The 22,690-nt window shown below is 36.7% G+C and overlaps 2 protein-coding genes across 3 annotated transcripts in view; one reads left to right on the top strand and one right to left on the bottom strand.

Moving 5' to 3' along the window:
• The window catches only part of LOC142335503 (uncharacterized), a 163,104-nt gene extending 149,176 nt beyond the window's left edge, over positions 1 to 13,928 (top strand). The window contains exons 5-9 of one of the 2 annotated variants that reach the window (XM_075384044.1): positions 3,460 to 3,611; positions 3,843 to 3,940; positions 7,591 to 7,872; positions 12,300 to 12,635; positions 12,904 to 13,928. In XM_075384044.1, coding sequence (XP_075240159.1) covers positions 3,460 to 3,611; positions 3,843 to 3,940; positions 7,591 to 7,872; positions 12,300 to 12,635; positions 12,904 to 13,838 — 1,803 coding nt within the window. In that variant the 3' untranslated portion in view covers positions 13,839 to 13,928. Of the gene's footprint in view, positions 1 to 3,459; positions 3,612 to 3,842; positions 3,941 to 7,590; positions 7,873 to 12,299; positions 12,636 to 12,900 lie in introns of both variants that reach the window. The other variant, XM_075384035.1, reaches the window with a different exon arrangement.
• Positions 1 to 22,690, bottom strand: part of LOC142345871 (uncharacterized) — a 372,085-nt gene that overhangs the window by 169,903 nt on the left and 179,492 nt on the right. The window lies entirely within an intron of this gene.

Genomic DNA, 22,690 nt, shown 5'->3' with positions numbered 1-22,690 from the left:
TAAAATTTCCAATAAATCTGATTGGTCGAATAGAAAATACTCGATCTTAATGTGTTCAATTAATCTACATTCGACATAGCCTAATGCTGGAGGCTGAAATATACCGCATTTGGCCATGATTTGCGGGACTTAGCCATGCATCAGCGTCCCGTGGTACCTTTTTTTATATGAATCTATGATCCTTGATGAATCGATAAAAATTTTATTGAGTACTCTGTTGACAAATCAGCCAATCAGTATTTATTAATTGCTCTCAAACGAAGTTTGTAGCAATTATATTAGTCCTGTCGGTCTTTTTTTTATGCGATTTTTCGCTTGACCAATTTTTTGTCTGACGCTTTTGACTTTTCGTCCTCAAAAACGGGATAAACAGGTAGCGCCCAGCGGGCATTATGTGCTCTTAGAGCCTTTCAGGTCTGTTTCTGCTCAAACTGTCTTGGAGACTTATACTTATACTTATGGTGTGAGGGGCGGTTCTTAGAGGTTGACACCCCCCCCCCTTTGTTGACCCCCCACCCCCACTATTGGCTCCACCCCCCCCCCCCCCCACCACCGCGCTTTTGCCCCCCCACCCAGTGCTGCCCCCGGTGCACCCCCTCCCCCCCCCCCCCCGTGGCTAGCTACTGACCAAGCCAACCGCTCGCCGGTCGTTTGAGAGCAATTCGCCCGACGTTAGTCGGTTATGTTTACATTTCCGCAATGATTGGCAAGCAATGTTTTTTTTTTTTCTATAGTTAATTTGTAAGCAATTTTGACTAGGGCCTGCATTTAGAATTTTGCTTCATTATATCTTTAGTTTTCATTTGATTCATGAGCTTTTTCAAAACCTAGTCCGATTTATGCATGATATTTTAATTCGCTCCAAGTTTCAACATTGATTCCTGTTCGTCTTTCGTCTTATATGACCTATTTTAACCGAAACTCATTATATGCTCTAAAATAATTTGTGCAATTTTTCGTGTCACAGGTTTTAGGTCTTATTTTGGCTGATCTAAATTGCTCTCATTCAAAATTTAGAACAGATAGGGTGAATTGGTATCATTTTTAATAGCCGGCATTGGCCTCTCAAAGGCTATTATTTAAGCGCTCTCCTGTTTTAAATTAGTTTTACCTTTTTGTCGTTTAACACAAGTCACGCTTTTCATGTTTGACTTCTGATTTACCTCACTTACTGTTTCAACTGCATGTAATATAGAATTCATTCAAGACATGTGCTCGAATATGTTCGAGGTCAAAAAGCAAAATAAAGAAAAACGGGATAAACCAAGAAAGCCTTGGCAGTGCAACTTTATGGTTAAAATTGGTATACTGCTAGATGGTGTTTGTTTTAAGCTTATTGTCCTCCAATTTAGACGCTGATTTCAGCGTGTGCATCAAGTACTGAATCTAATAAAATTGTGGACCGAAATAGAACACTTGTTGGATATTTTCGTTTTGTCCCCCCCCCCCCCCCCCCAGATTGGTGGGTGCATATTATTTGCCCCCCCCCCCCGGAGACGCTTCTGCCATATTCCTGTATAATTATTTACTATGTAATGGAACGTACTTTGTAACTGGAGGTGAATAACGCACGGGGGGCAAAACGTACAAGATCCATTTTTTTTGAAAAAAATCGGCTGTCGCCCATTTTCTCTTAATAACGCTATTTAAAGGCCACTTCTGAAATTATAGCTCTTCACCCACTGAAGCAGGTTGCCATCGAGACCGAAACACAGCTTGTTGTTTGAGAGGCGTTTGTCTCAAGCTAGTGGGTTCTTTAGTTGTTCAATAGCAACCTCAGCTTCTCACAGCCGGCTATTATAGAGCTCCTATTTTTTTTTGTTCTACCTTAGTTCACAGCTTGTTCAACATTTTGCGTGAAATCTTTTTTTGACTTCTATTGGCTATTTTCACTCTCTCCTTTGCCAAAAGTATTTTTAGACAGCAGTTGCTCCTCAAAGCAATTCAAAATGAGCAGAGTCAGTATGAAAAAATAAAATCAGAGATAGACGGGATAAACTCATAAATCCTAATTTTAGATGCCCGTTACTCGAACTTTGTTCTTAGTTACTATCTCGAATGCTTTTTAGTATTGCTACTGGCTCCTGTGTTGTCCCACTACGAAACGAGTACATTCAGCTCCAAAATGACTTGAAAATAGTGCGCACTTTAAAATTGTTTGTACAAAAATCTATTTTATTAGTTTTTTCTCTTCTTTCAATCCCAATCTTGGTTATGGGAATCAATGGTGGCTATTTTCCGGCAATCTGCCGGTTATTCTTTCATATCTTGCATCTATTACCTTAAGGTTTCATGAAAATACCCCTTTTCAAAAAAATTATATGTCAATATGCCCAAAAGGTGCCTATTTTTTTTACCGGCACGTTAAATTTATCAGATAGACTATTTAGTATAATTATAACCGAATCGAGAAAATTTTTATTTATGATAGAATTTGTAATTGTCACAGCCATGCTTCAGCTGCTCATGTTATATATGAAGCTCCTAATCGAACATGATTAAAATAACTTCTTATGTACGGTGAGAAAAGTTGCGTGCAATAATACAAGCTGCTAATTTGTAATGGAACTATTGAACACAGAGATTAAAGAGAAATAATATAGGAATCTTGCGTTTGTATTTGGTACATAGGGTATTTGGGGATTGAGTAAATTTTCATTTACCCGTTCATTAAATTTGTTGTTTGAAAACGTATCTTTCGGCTTCAGAGTTGAAGCAGTTGGTGAGCTCAATGAATTAATTGGAGGAACTTCCCTACTAGAATAAGCTGATTCAAAACTTTGTTCGATTAGATAATTGAAATTAACAACAGGTGGCCAAAAATGACAAACATAATAGTTCGAATTCCCTTTCGTAATAGAAACGTTTAATTTAAGTTTTCGAGTATAGAAGATCTACATTTATTTTAATTTCTGGGAAAGTTTTCGTGAGGTATCTGAAATATTTGAAATGCTCTCAAACAAAGTTTGTAGCTCTTATATTAGTCCTGTGTTCTTTTTTAATGCGATTTCTAGCTTGACTGATTTTTCGTTTGACCTATTTGACTTTTCTTCCTCAAATGAGACAGACAGGCAGAGCCCGAGGGCATTAAGTTCTCTCAAAGCCTTTCAACTCAGTCTTCAAGTATCCCACCACAATCCGCACCCCTGCACATCGTTCAGCCCCCTACACCCGCTGCCCTCACCTCACGCCCTTTCAATTAAGCTAAAGCTAGCCTCACTAATCCTTAGCTAGCTACTGACGAAGCCAGCCGGTCGCTTAAAAATGTATTCTTGTGGGCTGAGTATTTATAATCAAACTAGGCAAGCATTTTCAAACGAGTGCATCATTGAATATCACTATTAGGCTCAGTCTGTGAGTTTTGAAAAAAAAATAGTGATAGTTAGTTTATTGTTGGGTACTTTTATAATGTAGGTCAAAATTTTTTGTTAAATTTAGTTGTGAAAATGGCGTTTACAGGCTCATGATGCTCCAATTCGAGCTATGACCTGGAGCAACACCGGTCTCTGGTTGCTGTCTGGGGACCATAATGGGTTCATCAAATACTGGCAAACGAATATGAACAACGTGAAGATGTTCCAGGCTCATCGCGAAGTCATCAGAGATATCTGGTGGGTACTTAACCTTCAAATATAGAAAATTAGACTGATTCAGATAGTTTGTAGAATTAAATGTTTAAAACAAAGTTGTTTTCACATTTGGATAAATGAGCGAATAGGATTAAGAAGAGGGGAATGGTCTCAAATTTATCGATGAAGTTCATTTCACTATGGTGCTCTTCTATGCTTCAGCTCTAAGGTACTCAGTTAACATGAATTTTTGGTTTGATTGTTTTGATCTAGTTTTGCTCCGACTGACAACAAATTTGCGAGCTGCAGTGACGATGCCACAGTGAGAATTTGGGACTTTTTCAGTGGAGCCGAGGAGCGGGTCTTGAGAGGTAACCTTTATCGACAACTCGTGATGTCTTCCCAGTTGGACTTGTTTGTTAAAAAGTTTTGCTTTGATTCTGTTAGTTATGTTACTCTAGATGCTTCGTGCGGATCATGGATAAAATATGTACACATTTAACGGTATCGCTATGCGGATGGGAAATTTGCATTGATAAAAATATACAGCTGGGTGAAACCAAAACGGGCTGTTAAAAGGTTTATCCGAAGTAATAGCTAGTCTATTTTCAAAACTTTTAGCGAAAAATGCAATAAAAATTTTATATGTAATTTCTGAGCTCGCGGGAACGGTTCAAAAATTCACAAACTGAATTTCGCATCAGAACTATCAAAAACTGCTTTTTTGCTATTTTAAACGAAAAACCGCTGATATAGATTCCAATTCTATAATATCAATACGGTGAAATTTATCTTTTTATAGCTGCAAAGCTGTAAACTGAGCGGAGCTATATAGCAGTGGTCTTGTTTTTTTTACAATTCAAAGAATTTGAATTGTATTGGAGCGTTGTATTTTTCAAAAATCTGTTCACACTTTTTCATGATTTTTGAAGTCAAATTAGAGTAGTGGTTTTGGTCACGCCGAAACAGGAAGTGGAGCGAAAAAGCGAGTGGTTTTGCGGCTCTACTTTAAAATTTTTTGCACTAATTTTAAAGTAGAGTGAGAAAACGGTGTTTGAACAAAAGTTCGCTTTCTCGCTAGTGGATTTTTGTTCACATGTTGCATTTTGACATGTTGATTTTCTGTTTTTTTTTTAAATTTTTTATCGGATTTTTTAGAAATGGTTTTCTTATTTCCTTCATAGTCCGTTCTAGGTCTAGTTTTTTGTTTAGTCAATGAAAATCCTTTGAATTGTACGTCAGGACTTGTCCTGCTATTTTTTTGTTTCATCGTCTGAAGGTCTTTTTCGTTTTGCTTTTGTGCATACAGCAAAGTTGAAAAGGTCAAATTTTCTGAACGACTTCTTCCTCTCACTAACGGCGTTTTTGCGCGTGACGTCATTTCTCCAACACACACACTCTTTCCTTCTTTAGTAAAGGTTTTATGATCATTTGCGTGATAAGCTTTTAATCATACGTGACTTACCTACCTCACTCAATAAATTAACTTCTGCTTTTTAAAACTTCGGGTTTAATTGGAATCAGTTTAAGGTCAAAGGAACTCGGAACTCATATATGCAGTAAAGGTTCCTAATAAAAGGCTTCTATGGATTGAATTTTAACAAGTTTCTTTAATTTATCGCTGAATGTTTTTTACCTAGCTTTTTGAGCGGCGTCAATTTTCAATTTAGATCTCTATCTGTTTCTATCTCTTACACGGCAGGCAAGTCTGTTCTTTCGGAGCTATTACGGCAATCTACCGGCGGTTTGTTTTTTAAATTTATTTTAATGAAAAAAATTTGTCAACCGAACTTAGAGTTTTGAGATATTTGTGATAAATTGGCCAAATAACGGTTTACCTAGGAATAGAGAAATTTCGGGCCTTGTTGTAAGACTTTTACCACCGTCAGATTGCTACTATTCCAGTAGTCGATGGCCCTATCAAAATAAATTTGTCGTCCTAGCTTTAGGTTTGTTCGTTTTATTTTTTTGATAACCGCTTCAGCGTCTCCCGGCTAATATAGCGCTCCTAAATTTGTTTGCAATCCAAAGGATTTGGATTTTATTGGTGTGCTGTCTCTTTTAAAGATCTCTTTAAGATTTTTTCGGCTTCTTCACGTCAGTGAGAAGTCAAATTAGGGTGGTGATTTTAGTCACGCTGAAGTAATAAAGAGAGCGAAAATTAGATTAGGTTTAAGGCGTGATTTTTTTCAAACTACCTTTAAAGTGGAGTCAGAAATTGGTGTTATATCTTTGTCTCATTATTGACCGTTTTCATTTATTTCTAAAGAATCTTTTCTTTTTGTTTGAAATCTTTTTAATTCATAGCTATTGCTTTTTCAATCCATGTCTTTAAATAAAAAAAGGATCTGATTTTTTAGTCTTGCTTTTTTTGTTCTTGTGAGAGAATTGCTTAATCTATAGGAATCAACGGAAGTTATTATCCGGCAATCTGCGGGGTATGTTTAAAAAACTTGGAAAAACGATAATTAAAAAATAAGCTTGACTTTAAGAACTGCGGTTAATTTGAAATAGCTGCTGTGGCAAGCGCGCTTCGCGGAAAAATGATTCGAACTAGATTTTTCCCGCTAATTTTGATGATGTTGTCATTTTCAGAGACGTTTGGTCAAGGCAAACATTATGAACAAGGAACTAAGAACTTGCAATGAAGTTTTCAAAAATATGAATGAAAATTCAGGGGGAGTTAAAACTCAGTGGTACAGAAATCCATATTCTTGATGGCAACCTTCTTTTTTTGGTTTCTTAAGACCTCGTTTTTTTTCTAAGAAATTGGTTAGAACCTTTTTCGGTTTTATAACTAACGATTTTTTCATCGATAGTTTAAACGTTTTTTGTCTTCAAAAGCCGCAAAGCAGGCGCAGATATTTTTTGTCTCATCATTGCTTCTGAAACTTGCTAGATTTTGTTTCGACCGTTTGATTGCGTGCCAAATAGTACAACAGCTACTTTTTTTCTGGACTTTTGGCTTGCGTGACGTCATTTTTTTTACTGCATTCTGATTTTCGGTCACTCGTGTGAAGCTTTGTTTAAGTATACTGATTTACCTCACTCAATGAAATGATTTGTGCACTCAATTATGACATCTAAATTGAGAATGTAAGCACACACTTTTCATGACACACTTTCGCTAAGTGAGTCTAGACTCCCTATGTTTATGCTAGGTTCTGCGGTCATGTTGACAAAATTTTGTAATTTTTGAGCGTTTTGATAACACTTTCTGGGGAAAACAAAATTATATCTTGGTCAGTTTTTTTTTGCTTTTGTACATATCACAATTTAGAGGAGTAATGAAACATTGGTATTGCCCTCTCTGATACGTTAATAGAATAGAAATTATTCGAACTGCCCTGGAACGATAAAATTCTACACCGAAATTTTTTCATTTTCGGTTCTAATCAGTATAGTGAAATTATTGCCCACCCCCGCTAATAAAGAATAAAACCGAAACCTAAAATCCCTTTGTTTGAATCAGCATGTTAGATAGTAATGGGTCCCTGCTGTAGCATAGTTGCAATCCGGAGCGCGTGCCAAAAGCTTAATCGAAGCGAATTTCAAATTATATAAAGATTTCATGTTATCGAGAAACCTTTTCCGTCTGAATGTTTCTCACTTGTATATGTTGATTGATTTGGACAGAAGTGTTTTAGTGAGCTGATCGCGTTTTCATATATTCAATTTTTTGTCAGATAGAATCAAAGCCGAACTAGCTATTATATGATTTAATTTATACGAGAAATGAATAAATTTTTTGGAGTGTCCGAGATTATTACCCTGTTAGACTAGTTTATTGAAAAATTAAAGTCTTTGAAAACCTTCTTTTCCATTTCATTTATGAATGTCTATCTGATCTGATTATTAAGCTTCGATTTAACCTCAACACTGCTATATTAAGTTCTTGTTGAAATAAAATTTTGGTTGTAATCTCGGTTTTTCCAAAGAGCGTTAAAAGGTCAAGTCATAGAACAAGTATATCAGAGTTGTTTCAGCGAATCAAATTAGGGTTAAGTATAGAATTGTTTAGGGCACGGAGCTGACTGTAAAACTATCCACTGGCACCCAACCAAGTGCCTGTTGGTCTCCGGAAGCAAAGATGCGCAACAGCCAATGAAGATGTGGGATCCAAAAAGTGGACGCAGTTTGAACACACTTTTTCCCCACAAAGCTGCAGTCACGTGTTGTCGTTTCTCCCCTGATGGAAACTGGCTAGCGAGTGGGTCGAGAGACCATGTGATCAAACTGTTTGACATTAGAAACATGAAGCAGGAAATGAACACGTTGAGAGGCCACAAGCGTGAAGTTTTGTGTAAGTGTGAATGGATATTGTGATGTAGCTCCAGTGTCAGTGGACGAGCTTTCCACAATTTTTTGATATCTCGTAACAAATAAGCTTGTTGTTGAAGGGTTATATTGAGGCCTTTTGGGTTTTATTGTGTTTTATCTTAGGCCTTGTTCAGAGTGATTAGTTTGCAGAGTTTAGTATTTTTAATTGCTCTCAAACGAAGTTTGTAGCAATTATATTAGTCCTGTCGGTCTTTTTTTTATGCGATTTTTCGCTTGACCGATTTTTCGTCTGACGCTTTTGACTTTTCGTCCTCAAAAACGGGATAAACAGGTAGCGCCCAGCGGCATTAAGTGCTCTTAGAGCCTTTCAGTTTTCAGCTCTGTTTGAGCTCAAACTGTTTTGGAGACTTATAATTATGGTGTGAAGAGCGGTTCTTAGAGGTTGAAGACCCCCCCCCCCAACTGTTGAACCCCCCACTATTGCCCCCCACCCCCCACCGCGCTGTTGCCCCCCCCCCCTATCCGACTGTTGCCACCCCCATCAGCACCTCCCCCCATGGCCAGTTACTGAAGAACAGCCGGTCGCTAAAAACACGCAAATTTATACAAATTTTCACAATTTTTTTCAAGTTTATTGAAAATTTTTGTCATTTTTGTAAAACTTTTGTCAAAATTTTGAGTTACCTCAATCCTAGATGTCAAAGAATCCACTCTGTGGTTTGATAATAGGTTACTGCAGAGTTTCTAGTGGTAATAGAATGGTTTCAACATTTCAACTTCGCAAATTTTTGCAATTTTTTGGAAAAACTTGCAAATTTTTTCAAGGTTTTCGAAAATTTTTGTCGGATTTTAGGTTTATCCAGCATCAAGAGCCAAGGAGCCTCCTCTAGGGTTCGATGATAGGTTACTGTATAGTTTCTAGACGTAATGGAATTTTTTTTCATCACGAATTTTACAATTTTTTTGAAAAAAATAGCATTTTTTATTTTTTTAAACATTTATTGTCATTAAAGATTTTTCAGCCTCAGGGTTCAGAAAGCCTGCTTAAGGTTTTGATAATATGTGGCTGCATAGTTTTTAGTGGCAATGGAATGGTTTTCAACTTTTTAATATCACATTTTTATCGATTTGTTTTTATAAAACTTTTCAATTTTTTGACAATTCTTGTGATTTTATAGGTTGATCTAGCTTCAAGAGCCAAGGAACCTCCTCTAGAGTTTGATAACAAGTTATTGTATAGTTTCTAGATGCAATGGAGTGTTTTTAAACATTTTAACATTTAACGAGTTTTAGCATTTTTTTGAAAAATTTTCGGCACTTTTTTTTTGAAATTGTCATTTTTTGAGGTTTTTCCAGCCTCAAGAGCCAAAAAGCCTCCTTCAAGGTTTGATACTAAGCTGCTGCTTAGTTTCTAGAGTTAATGGAATGTTAATCATTATTTTAATAACTCGAGTTTTAGAAATTTTTTTTTGATAAATTTTAATTTGAAAATTTTTTGAAAATTTATTATCATGTTCCAAGTGTATGCATCCTTATGAGCCAGTGAAACTGTTTAAGGCTGGAAACATGCATACTAGATGGTATCTTGAGACAATGGAATGGTGTTCTGATGATATTATTATCACGAGTTTTTGCAAGATTTTGTTAAAATTTGTAATTGTTCTAAAATTTTTTGAATATTTTTGTCCTTTTCTGAGTTTAACGATCATTACTGGCCAACGAAGCTTTTTAAGTCTTGCAGATGGATTACATGAAAAAATCCAGAGGCAGAAAATGTTTTTGAACATGTTCTTTACTGCGAAATGTGGAAACTTTTCTTTGTAATTTTGCACTTTAAGTTTTTTTTCTATATGATTTAGTTATTAACAAGTTTAGAAAACTTAAAGTTGTAGAGTCGAATCTCATCATGGAAAAAATTCCTAGCTCTCTTTCGCTCTCTGTGTGTTAGCTGGAGTTTGTTTCCTTCTCCTTCTCGCTCACGTTTAATCTCTCTCTCTCTCTCTCTCTCTCTCTCTCTCTCTCTCTCTCCTTAATTCTTTTGTTGATGCGTCTGTTATATGGCGTGATGTCATCGTCTATTATCCTAATCTCAGGCCCCTTCAATCAAGCTAAATCTATCCTCACTAAACATTGGCTAGGTACTGACGAAGCCAACCGCTCGCCGGTCGTTTGAGAACAATTCGCCCGACGTTAGTCGGTTATGTTTAAACATTTGGTTAATTAAATTCTCTTAAAAAAAGAAGGATTGGAGGCAATTTCTGAGCCATTTCTACAATTCAACAAATTAAATTGTGTGGGCGGCACATTTCTAGGCAGATTAGGGGTGGTGAAGTTTGTGTTTGCCTATTCATTAATTTTTACGACAGCTGTGCTTAGTCTCGTTTTTTTGTGATTAAGCCTAAAAGGGTACTAGATCATACGATTAACTTAATCCCCACTAATGCTTTTTATGAATTTGCCACTATTTGTCATAAAATATTACTGAATTGTTTTTTTGCCTGTTTTTTATTGTTACTTCGGTTGTGTTATCACTTAGTATCAATAGTGACCGGTCTCTTTGGTTGCTGGTGAGTCATAAAAGAACTCAATTAACGGGTAGAGTTCATTGCTAGTGGTTTTCATGAATGACAGTATTTTTTTCTTAAAATTATTTAAAATCGGGAGTATTTGTACTTTTTGTCAAATTTGTGCTTCTCAATGTGACTCTTTGTCAAGTGCGTTCTATGATTTTTTGAGTTTTGCGAGTTTTTTTGTTCACTGTTGTCTCATCTCTTAGTATCGTTAATGAAAGGTCTCATCGGTTGCTAATGATGCTTAAATTAATTGAATTAATCGTTTCAGTTCATAGCTCTTGCTTTTGATGACCTTGTTTGGTTTAAAAAACACGGTGAATTTTTGAGTTTTGCTAGTAATAGTTGTTCTTATTGCGGTCTTATCACTAATAATTTTTAAAAACAGATCATTTGCTAATAGGTTTAAGATAATGGACATAATTATTTCATTCCGTAGCTCGTAGCTGTTGCTTTTCTTGACTTTTATACTATTTGTTATTAAAGTATTAGCGAGTTTTTGAGTTTCGCGAAAATTAATTGTATTTTGTTGTCGTATCATTTACTCTCAATAGTGAATGATTTTATCGGGTGCTTTAAATGACTAATTGAATCTTATAAGTCGCATAATGAGTTGTTAGAAGTCGTCATGATTCTTTTCAAAATTTTTTTTAGTCTTGAAGGTTTTTGTCGTCTTATCGCTTTATCCGAAAAATGCTTTTTGGCTTTCTAGAGGGACGTATATTTTGTTTTTTTTTTACAATTGCCTTCAACTTTTGGTGTACGTTTTCCTGGACTGAGATAATGTTTTTTCTCGAAACGTTGAAATGAATTTGTGAATCTTGCTTTCTTTTGTAGTTCTATTGTGCCGTTTTCTCTAATGGCTGAAAATGGGATAATAGAACTACTGCTAAAACGTAATTTATCACTTTTGATATGCTGTTTTAAGGATGTTGACATGTAGTTATGAGGTTGTCTTACTTTTACGCAACTGAGTTACAAAGATATTCTGTGTTTTTCCAATTTTAGTTTTTGCATATTCGATTTGTCTGTTATTGATTCCCTTAATGTTGTTTCACTGTGTAGTCTTCTAAGGATGGGTAGAGTTAATATTTGGATCTTTTCCGTTTGTGTCCCCCAGCTTTGTAGGTGCATATTATTTGCACCACCCAGACGCACTTGTAATATTTTTACATTATTATTTACTATGTAATGGCACGTGCTCTGTAAGTGAAGGGGGATGCATTATGTACTAAGGGGGGGGGGGGGGGGGGGTTGCAAACGGAAAAGATCCCAATATTTTCATAGTGCTTTTTTGGTGATTTTTAAAATGCGAAATCTTGGAGAAAGAAATTTGTTCATTTCTGCGCATATAGGGTCATGGGTGTTGTTGCGTGTCTTAGTTTGATGTTGCTGTTAAAATGTTTACTGTCAGGTCACCAATTAAATTCTGGATTGTAATTCTGGATTTGTCTTGCTGTTTTTTTTGTCTGGTCAACTTTCAAGTCACTTTTTGATCCGTGGCTTCTTTGTTTTAGTGTGTTCAACTCTCGTTCAGTTTGTAGCAACTTATTGTAATTGCGGCAGTTTACTACTAGAAGTCAAATGAAAAGGGCCTAAATTGTTTTCATCTTCCAGTGTTGTAAAGTTAGCTCTAATTAAATCATTTGAACGGTGCCAACAGTCGGTTGAGAGCAATTCGTGCGACTTCAGTTGATTTATGTTTAATCTGGAATTTGAATTTTCTCCCCTTCCCACCAGTGAACAGAATTGTTGGCTTTAGGAGACTGTGTGTAAGAAGATTGCAATTCTGGATTGTTTCCGAGGGAAAAGAAAATTGATCCAATGGAGTACCTCATTACAGCTTGCTCTGATTACAATCAATTTTTCACCATTTCAGGTCTTAACTGGCACCCTTTATACGGACACATGCTAGTCAGTGGGGGTGGAGATGGTTCTATCCTGTATTGGGACATCAGTTTGGACAAACAGGTCGGAGGAGTGGAGAATGCACACGATGGTATCATTTGGGATATCAAATGGCACCCCCTCGGACACATCGTGGCATCTGCCTCCAATGACTTTGCCACCAAATTTTGGACTAGAAACAACCCTGGAGACAGGATGAGGGACAAGTACAATCTCAACCTAGACGAGGAACTGGAAACTGAGGAGTTAGTGGCCAACCAAGAACCGGATCCGCGAGCTGTCAATAATATCAACAATGAAAACGCAGGTTAATAGATAGCTCCCATGATTGGCACAAATGTTTTAGACCTTAGGTCAAATTATCTCGTAAGTACTAGACAAACTGGCAATTACTATACGTAAAACTACTTAAAATTATCAACAGCGTCATAAATTATCGACAGTCGATCATTTGGATGCCCTGTTTTTTAGAACAATTGACTGTCTGCCGTGCAACATAGTCATAAGTGTTTGTTTGTGTTTTTTCTCGCAGCATTAAATGCTCTCGTTGTAATCGAATAATGTTGTTTCAGAAGAAGTCGAGTACCAGGAAGTAGATACGACAATCCCCGCTCTCAATCCTGAAGAAACTGCCAGAATACCCAAAGAGCGTCGGAAGAGATACATGCCTCCTCAATTCACAATCGACGCTTTTGGGGTGGGCGAGAAAATTCGTCGGGGTGACAAACGGATCGATCCAAGGTTTAAAATTATGTGGAATTCTTATCAGAGGCCAGATTTGCTTCGAGAAGAATACGAGGATCATAATGTACCCACGTATGACGGTGGTGACTTACCCATTTACGATCGGAATGAGCCCATCCTAAATAACGAAGCCCCACCTCCTTGGCAATCAAACTCAAGACGTAATCCTTTAGCGAATCGCGGATTTCGAGACCGAGATGATTATGATGATCGAAGCCGAGATCGAGATAGAGACTTTGACCGGTTTCGAGATCGAGATGACAGGTTTTATGATCGAAGATTTGGTGATGGTGGTGGTGGTCGAGATCATGACGATAGGCGAGATCGGGACCGTGACCGAGATCGGGATTCTTACAACAATGGGTATAGCCGGTCTGGCGACCGTGATTATAATGTTGACCAGCGACACGATGAGGTGCCAAGTTACAGAGACTTTGATTTCCGGGGTCAACAGCAGCAGCAACAACCACCTGCAGATAGGCGATACCCACCGGGTGGTGATATAGACTACAGAAACTCCAATGGTGGTCCTCCACCTCCAAGAATGCCAAATGATATTCGAGGTCCAGGTCCTCACAGAGACTCTTATGGTGATCGGCCGCCTCATCCTCATCAAGCTAGTAGATTCCCCGGCCCTGCTCCGAATGGCAATGGTCCGATGTACAGACAGCCGATTGTTAATCCATTGCACCCTAACAATAGGCCCGGTGCAGTAAGGCCACCAAGGGGGCAGTCAGGAAAAGGAGGTCTGAACTGGTATTCGTAAAACAATTTGAAATTGCTATAAATTATTCAGTGATCACGTTGAATTTTGCGTTGTGAAAGTTTTGTATCCTGAATTTATTTTCTGCTTAGAGTTTTACCAGAAAATCTTTTTGGCCTACCATATACCCCCTTCTATCTGATGAGTGGATATTGTAAAGTTTATCCAAATGGTGGGGTTTTGATTGTAGAAACTAGAAGCACAATCAAAAGTGGGCCGTAATTGCCACCCCCTAACCTCACGGAATTTTTAGCTGCAGTTTTTTCACCCGGATTTACTTAGTTAAAGTGAATGCCATTTCGTTTGAAAAGTATCAGCTGCTTTTAAAGGTAACATTCTTTCTGAGTTGAATTTTTCTGTTAGACAATTTTAGAGAGCAATGAAATTGCATTAAAATTTTTTCAACTGAACAAACAGGTAAGATGGAGCTCGATTCTACTTTCAAGTTCAATTTTTAGTTGCTCTCGAAGTTTGGAGCAATTATTGTAAGAGCGATCAACTTTTTTTAATGCAAAATTTTTGCTTGACCCTTTATGTGCTTTTGTTTTGGAACGTTTCTTTGTTCTTGAGTGACTTTTTCACACTTCAGTTTTTCATTTTTGAGTGATCGCAATTGCGCTCATTGTTTGATGCTAACATCAAAGCGTTTGAGGGACAAAGACGTTGTGGGTTAGTAGTTGAGATGTCAGACTGCTATCCTAGAGGTCGTTGATTCGAACCCCTATGATGGAGCATTGTCACCCATAAAAAAGTTTCTAAGCTACACCCCGAAATCAAAGTGCCCACCGCCTTTCGTTCAAGAGCAATTATCTGAAGTTCGTCGTTTTATTATCTTTTGAACAATTTTGACGTAAAAATCATTCAGAATTAGTTTTTGAATTGCAAACTTTGGCTCGGCACGAAATAAAACATGAATAGTTTTGCCGATTATTTCATGCTTTGAGGCAGTTGTTTGTAAAAATGACTACTCCCTAAATAACCAAATACTATTCTCATTCGCATCGAATGGACAAAACATTTCAAAGTTAGTACAGCAATACGTAGAAGATTGCTGTTAAAATAGTGTGATTTGTGAGAACAGAACTTTTTTTGGAAACAAAAGTAAATATTCTGTATTATTCAGGTGGCTTCATTGAGCTTCGTTCTTTCATCTGGTAAAATAAGGGAAATGTTTTAACGTTGTAGGAACAGCTTAGTCGGGAATATAGAGCGAAGAAGACAGTTGTTAAGATTTTGAAGTCAAGTTTAAATGTTCTCATTTTCTGGGTTTTAAACCGCGATTTTGACCTTTTTGTAAAACTTAGTAAATAGGTTTTTTTCGTATTTAAAAAAAATGCAAAATCGGTAAGATCTGCGAGTCAACTAATCGTCTGCTAATTGTTTGGCTTGTTCTTTTCATTGAACTTGCTTCAGCAGAAACTGCTCTTCTAATCAAGTGATTCTATGAAAATCAAGTTAATTGTATTTAAGCTACCAAATGCATCCTCAACTTCTAAAATTATTTCGAAATCATCAAAGTTTTCATGAAAAAATCGCCAAATCAGTCAATGGTCTTTTTGTGATAAAATTGGGGTTCAGCCTTCAAATATGATTTAAAAAAAACAGTTGCGAAATAGACGATAATCTGTTCAAATTTACCATTTATCCGGTTTTGTTTCTAACTGCTGAATTTAGCCTTTTTGTTATTCTAGTTTTTCTTGATTAATCATGTAGTTTCAATTAATCAGAAAGTCTTCCAAAAATATAAATTTGGAATTAAGGATTCTTGCCAATCACTCTTGACTTGCGTGAAGATTGACTTCCTAGCTAGTTACAAAAATGAGCTGAGAAAAATAGGTTGTAATCAACTGATGGTGATTTTTGTCGATTTCTAAGTATATGTTAGAGTATAGTTCTGGGAAGCCTAAAGCAATTAGAGCTCAAAGCCGAGGGCGCTTGCGCCCGAGGCTGAGCTCGAATTGCCGAAGGCTTCCCAGAACTATAATCTAACTTATTTAGACCTCAATTTCGCTGTTCCAAACTTAGAGAATTCAATTAAAATTTATAATAACATTGCAATTCTCGTGAAGCGAATCAATCCAACAATTGAATAATCGTTCAAACCAAATAATATATTTTTTTCAGAATTCCTTGATATTATTGTAGGAGCGAATGGATCGCAGAGGTCTTCAGCCGGCTCTGTTGAGTCACTGTCATTGTCGCTCTTTATGATTTTTAGAAAAATGAGCAATTAATAAAAAATTACTTCTTTATATTGACTCAATTATAGACCTTAAAAAAGTCCTCCTTGACAAAGTTGTTTTATTTTGTGACTGCATCCTATTTTCAATTATCCCCTTTAATTATCTTCGAAAGGTTTTGTCTCGTGAGAAAAAATTGGGCTTCCAATAAATTTTTCCAAGAAACATGATTTAAGGCTTCCAATAATTTTTTCCGAGAAGTTTGCTCAGTTGATTGCTCATTTTATACCATTTTGTAAGGCTGAACTTATTGAGACAAGTGTGAAAAGTGAGTGAAAAACTATTCAAAGTCTAGTGTGATATGAAACGTGAAATCTTGGAAAAAAAGTGGGATGCTTGAAAAAGTATAAAATAATGACTTCTTGCTTGATCAACTTTCAGAATTAGTGATCGAACCTAACTTTATTGTTGATTTTCTTTAACAGCGAAATTGAGGTCTAATTTCCTCATGAAACTTGATAGCTTTAATGGCGAAATATGACAGAAGACAATTGGACCTATCAATATTTCTTTGGCCAGTATTTCAATTTTCTCTTCAATAAGAACAACGTGAGGACGAGTTTTGTTGAAACAATATAATTAAAATGGATCTAAGGACTGCTTTTCTGTTTTGTAGGGCTCTTTCGTGTTTGTCCTTATTTGCTCCCCGAAGTTTTTTTCTAATAGTATTTGGAAGATCTAGTTATATTTTGCATAAAGTTGCCTGTTGTTGAGCCGTTACTCCGTCCTGACTTTCATTTTGATGATGAAAATTTTACTTTACATATTTTCGTTAAAAATTGACATAATTTTGATTGCATACATTTTTTTAGTTGAATGGATTTTTGTCTGTTGTAGAATATTCAAAAGCTTGTCTGAAAACTTTTTATCTATTTGAGTTCTACTGGGAGAATTTCGGGTCTACTAGAATTTGGAGATCTACTTGAAGATTATCGCTGGCAGTAGTTGTTTGTTTTTTTTCTTTATCGATAGACTAAATTGATAAATTTTTGAGAAAAAAAATGCAGTAACATACAAAAAGAACAATATAAGAGATTTGAAAACATTGATGCTTGTTTTTAGAGGTATTGATGGTAGTAGGTGTTCTTCACTGTGAATTAAGCAGGCAATTGATCGTAAATGCCATAACCAAGTGTGCGACATGGTTATATAAGGCACTGTCTCTCTTGAACTCCCATTAAGAGATGAACAACTTTTTGCATTTTTTCCTTTTATAAATTTTTCCAAAATAATTAAAATTAGGATGGTAAGTTTGCGCTGAAATTTCTCGCATAGCAAAACCTTGGCGAAATCAATAACTATGTTCTGCAGACACCATCATTGCGTTAATGAGTACTTATTTCACAGAACTTAATTGTACAGCTTTGTTATAACGTCAGAAAATCCTCTATTTGGAATTAAAGAACTCGAAAACAACTTCATTTTTTGCAAGTGGGCAAATTTCTTACTTAAGTAGCCAGAAATTGACTTTCACGAAGACTCCAACTTGCAATATGCGTATTTTAATTGAAGTACGCTAGAAGGATATAGGTTGCTAATAGAATAATTAACTTGTTTGGTTCCATATCGAAGCCTGTAAATTTGTGTCCCGTAAACTATTGTATTGTATCATGTTCGCATATTTTGCCCACTGTCTGTGTGCCTAAATGAGAACGAAAGATATTTCAAGGCAAAGTAACCCACATGTTTTGTTCAGAGCCAGATTTACTTTCATGGAGATTCCGACTTGCAAAATGCGTAATTTAACCGTAGTACGTGACAACAGCCACTTCAAATTTCTTGCGCAACATTTCGAACCGATATGGGGTTCCCGAGAAATGACAGAAGTTCTGAGTGATTTCAAGCGCAGTCGCGTTACTAATGCTTACAGGAAACGTGCTTCAATATTGTCTTTATCTTTGTAGGGCTTTTGCGGACATCGTTATCCAATGCTTGCCATACTGATATCTAGAACAATTCCTCTCCATTGAGTTCGGTTTCCAGCTGTGGTTTTTGCAATGTCGAACCAGTTTTTCTCCCAGGTTTTCATCTTCATTCTCGGTGGCTTGAGATGCGGTCGTTAATTGAACTCCGCCTCTGCTGTGTCACGTATTGTGCGAATTAGTGCCAGTCCCAAGCCTGGATAAAGGAGGAGGGTGGGGCCTGGCGTACACCAGTAAATTAGCCATGAAACCATATGAGAACTCGAAACAAGAACTACCCACAAGCTACGTGCCCAGCGCCAACTGGAACTCCTGACCACACCGCATCAGGATGTCAAATGAAGTCGGTGAAAAACAGGGCCAAAGTGCTTCAATATTGTTACTTGACTCTGCAGAAGTTACTTCAAATTATTGACTGGCATCTTGGACAGTTATATCCAGTGCAACATTACTGTCAGAGGTTCTCAGCTACGTTTACACTATCGCGTCATGTATATATCCAACAGTGGTGAAAGAATACATATCGGTGCTTCATGCTCCCAAAAATTCGTGTTTGTTGTCCAGCTGCTGGTCGTCAGTTTAATCCAGAAACCAAGCTGATAAGCACGACCCAAACCGGCTCCGATCTGACGCACTCTGGTTGCGCGCTGCACAAATTTTGATCATTAGCCCAATAATATCATGAAATAAAAATGTCTGCAGAAGTTTCAACTTAACGTCGATTGCCTTCAATTTTTGGCGATGCTTTAGTTCGATAAAAAACAGAAATTACAATTCTATCTCTCTGTAGTTCCTGTCGTGTGGAATTTGAAAATCAGTGAGATCATGATGATTCTGTTGACATCTCGAGTACTTCTCGCCCTCGAAATCTCGCGTGATTCTCTTGAACTTTACCGAAAATTGAACTTTACCGAAATGGACTCAGTTGATATTCATATTTCACAATTGGATTCGTGTAATTAAGGTTTAATCACCTCAGCTGCATGAAAAGAGTAACCAATCTTCAAAGTTTCATTCCGATATGAGTACTATAGCAAATTTGACCAAATTTGAAATGACAGTCATGTCGAAAAAAAAACGAAAGAAGTTGGTTTTTCAGCTTTTAATATAAGGCGAAAACATTTCCCTGGCTTGAACTATTATTGGTTATCAGATTCTTCTTCCCTTACTACAAGAGACAAGTTCGCTTAAGAGCAAGCAAATAAAATGCAATCACGGATTTTTCCGTGCAATTACGTCTGTACTATAGCAAACGACTGCGTGGTCACCACCAAAGTCACTATGATAAGCTTGATTGCTTCATACATCAAGCTGATTATAATTATTTTGATAAATCCATGATATTTGGGGCTCTGTTTAATTGTATTAACAACCAGCTTGTAAAAATCAATTTTCAAGAAAATGCTTGAATTTTGATTGGTGTTTGACAGATCCGAGTGTTCCAGGTGCTGAAAGAGTAATAGAAAAGGAGTTCTGAGACTACACATGAATTAAATCGGTCCCAAATATAGTCTTGTGTGCTTCGTGCTGTAAAACGTCAAACGTTTGCACAGTGTCAATTAACACTGCAGATGCTGTGTTACGGTGAATGGAGAACGCTCGCCTTCGGGCACCAAAGGAATTGCGTAGAAAACGGAAATGAAACTCACTATAATCCTATTTTTCTTTTAAGATAGATCCTTTTTGTTTTTTGGGCTGTTTTCGACTAACTGCTGCCGTTTTCGACTAACTGCTGACTACCAAAAGCCACCCCCAGAATTTGTGGTCAGTTAGCACCATTCCTTTCAATTTCTTTTGTCAATATCGTCCAACTACCAAGGTCACCACAGGTCACACTTTTTGGCTCTGAAATACAACCTACATTCAGTGTTTTCTAACACGAATTTTTCCGGCCTCCGCAACTTTATCTTGTATTCCTGAATTACTTTTCTGGCTACCACGAGCGCTCAGTGAAGTTTGGTACAAAGTCTAGAGTTTCTTTTATTATTAGCCGAAGAGTAAGCGAAAAATAGTAACAGTCCTAATAACCTTAATGAGATCACTTTTGAACTTGCTTTCGTTTCCAACTGCGTGTTTCCCGTAAATACATCTGCTGTGCTGTGAATAGCGCATATCTGTTGAAAACGTTATGCACAGCAGAACCTCGCCTACATGAGACAGGAAGTAAAAGTGCTCAACAAAATTGAAAAGCTCTTAAAATTGATTTGCAAAAGCGTTTTCATTTAATGATTTTAGTTGTTTCTCGAACAAGATATTTCTTTAATGAACTCTTATCTTCGGCTTTATCTTTTACTCCGACTCCCAGTTAAAGAGTATAAAGTAAAACAAATACCTTAGAGTTGACTCCTTTAAATACGTTGCCGTTAGTCATCTCAGCAATTTTCATCTGCTATTGGACGAACACTTCCTGTGTGTTTTCCTGACTACGGCAGTTGGCCAAGCACTATAAAGTATTTGAGCCGCTTCTCTGGAAAAAATATATGGCAGACGCCAGGAGAAAGCTGCTCTTTCAAAAATTACGAGCATGCATTCACTTTCTGACAACCTGATTTGCCTCTTTTGAAAGTAGGTTGATTTTCTTATTACATTACTGAGCCATCCAGTTTGTATAAATATTGCTTTAAAACTAAATGCGGCTCTTCGGGAGCGTGCAATTTATCTCAGAACGCAGACCCGTATAGTCCATCTAATAAGTGTCGCTAGCAGAGGCAGGACACAGCAAATGGCCCATTTGACTATGGAACCTAGTATATGCGATTTTTAGGTGACTATGCAGATAAATTATCTTAATTATATAAATTCCAATTCCATTTGGACCTTTTTGTTGGTTCAAAAGCCACTTGAGCAAACAGAAAATAATCACCAAGTAGTTCTCTCTGAGCAAATTGACAATCTCTTTTAATGTCGCTGACATTTGCTTTTGCTATGATTACAGTCTTGTTTTTTTACTGCATATATTTGAAGCAATTATGGTTTCCTCCCTGACTTGACAACATTGATTAGCACCAGGTTTCGGAAATCTCGTTTTGTGCCGAGTAAAGACAAAAAATGGCCATTTTTGCTTTCTCGTTTTCTTCAACTGTAAAATGTTTTCGGGGGCCCAATGCATCTTCTGAATAATCAATACAGGTGGTAAGAAACGAAACACTAGAAACAATCGAGACAAAAAGAGCTGGAGAACATTGATATGCGGGCCCAAAATGTTAGTTTTCTTGGTCATTACGGTCGTGCAGTTAAAATATTAGCATCTGGTGGCCTAGCTTTGATGAACAAGAGAATCCCCGATGACCGCAATAGCCTATAACAATGCGCCCTGGAGAAGTGAAGCCAGAACTGCATCTGGAGGTCTGTCTTCAAACTTATCAGTTCATTTACAAAAGTTTTTGAACAACTGGATTCTTTTTCTACATTCACGGCTGCTGGATCCTCCAGAATGCTCCGAGAACATCCGTTCCGTATCTTACTGTATAATGCTCCAATTGAATCTAAATTTGAAGATGGGATGAATTTAAGAGGAGTTTCCCAGAAAAAAGGTTGAAACTTTGTAATGCATCTCTAATTGCCTTAGCCAATAGCAAAATTTAAAAACACGAAAAGTGAGGTGTTTTGTGAAAAAAGTAAACTTTTCTCAAGCGGTTGAGCAGGATACGTAACGAACATATGATTAAAGGTGACTAGGAAAAATTTTTTGAAGCAAGATACACTCATTTTGTGCAGATCCGAAAAAAAACTTAAAAAAGAAAACTTTTTTATTACCTAACGTTTTTTGGAAAGTTTTCAAGGAAATAGTTTTTTATCGTTAGGAAAGTGAACAACATTCATCTGGGTTATTCAGGAAATTCAAGTTTTGATCTGTTAAATTTAATTTTGCAAACTCCCTAATCCAATGTTTATTTAGCGAAAACTTAATTACCACATTGATAACAAAGAACCTTGTTTTAGCTATTTATTTGTTCGAAAAAACTGAAAATTTATTTTTAAATATGGAGGCCCGGCAATGTGCGATTGCACATAAGGTTCCGACCCCGCTCATCCACAATTATGGCATTATTGTCTACCAAATGACGAACAGATAGAAAACCACAAAAATTCAAGTTTTCAAAACAATTGGTGTGAAAAAATCCTCCAAACCAAACAACTCAGCGGAGTAAAAAATGGCTCCTTAGATTGATAAGATCTGCCAATATTAAGAAAACGGGTCAAGACGAACAGCAAAATCAAACAACAACAACAAACATTAATTACATCAGAAAGTTAAAAAGTTCGCTTATACTTTTTAAAAATAAATTCAAATTAATGAAAACCATTAGAATTCAACTGAAAAAATCTAACAATTTGGTGATTACCTTTGTCTCAAAATAAGGGCATTAAAACCGGTTGTTATTCATTTTTTCATGCAGTTACAAAAAGAACAACCAATAGACAACAAACGAAAATTCTGTTAAAACTTGCCCGAAAACGCTGTCAAAGCCAAAAGGCCATATTTCTCCACTCAAAATATGTTAGATTGCGACTTTTTCGAAAACCGATAAAGTAGTTTATGACCTGTCATTAGTGAGACTAGGTAAAAAAGGAAAAATTTTAGTTATTGTTTTTTTTTCAAAAATGTATTTTCAATGTAATGAAAGCCATTAATTGGAAAACGAAATAATTGAACAGGTTCATTTATTTGTCCAAAGGAAGCCCTTGAGAC

This window comes from Convolutriloba macropyga, chromosome 1 (genome assembly GCF_964194025.1).
Source record: "Convolutriloba macropyga chromosome 1, txConMacr16.3, whole genome shotgun sequence".
NCBI classification, from domain to species: domain Eukaryota; kingdom Metazoa; phylum Xenacoelomorpha; order Acoela; family Convolutidae; genus Convolutriloba; species Convolutriloba macropyga.
The sequence above is the reverse complement of the archived record's forward strand: the minus strand, read 5'-3'. Positions and strand labels throughout refer to the sequence as shown.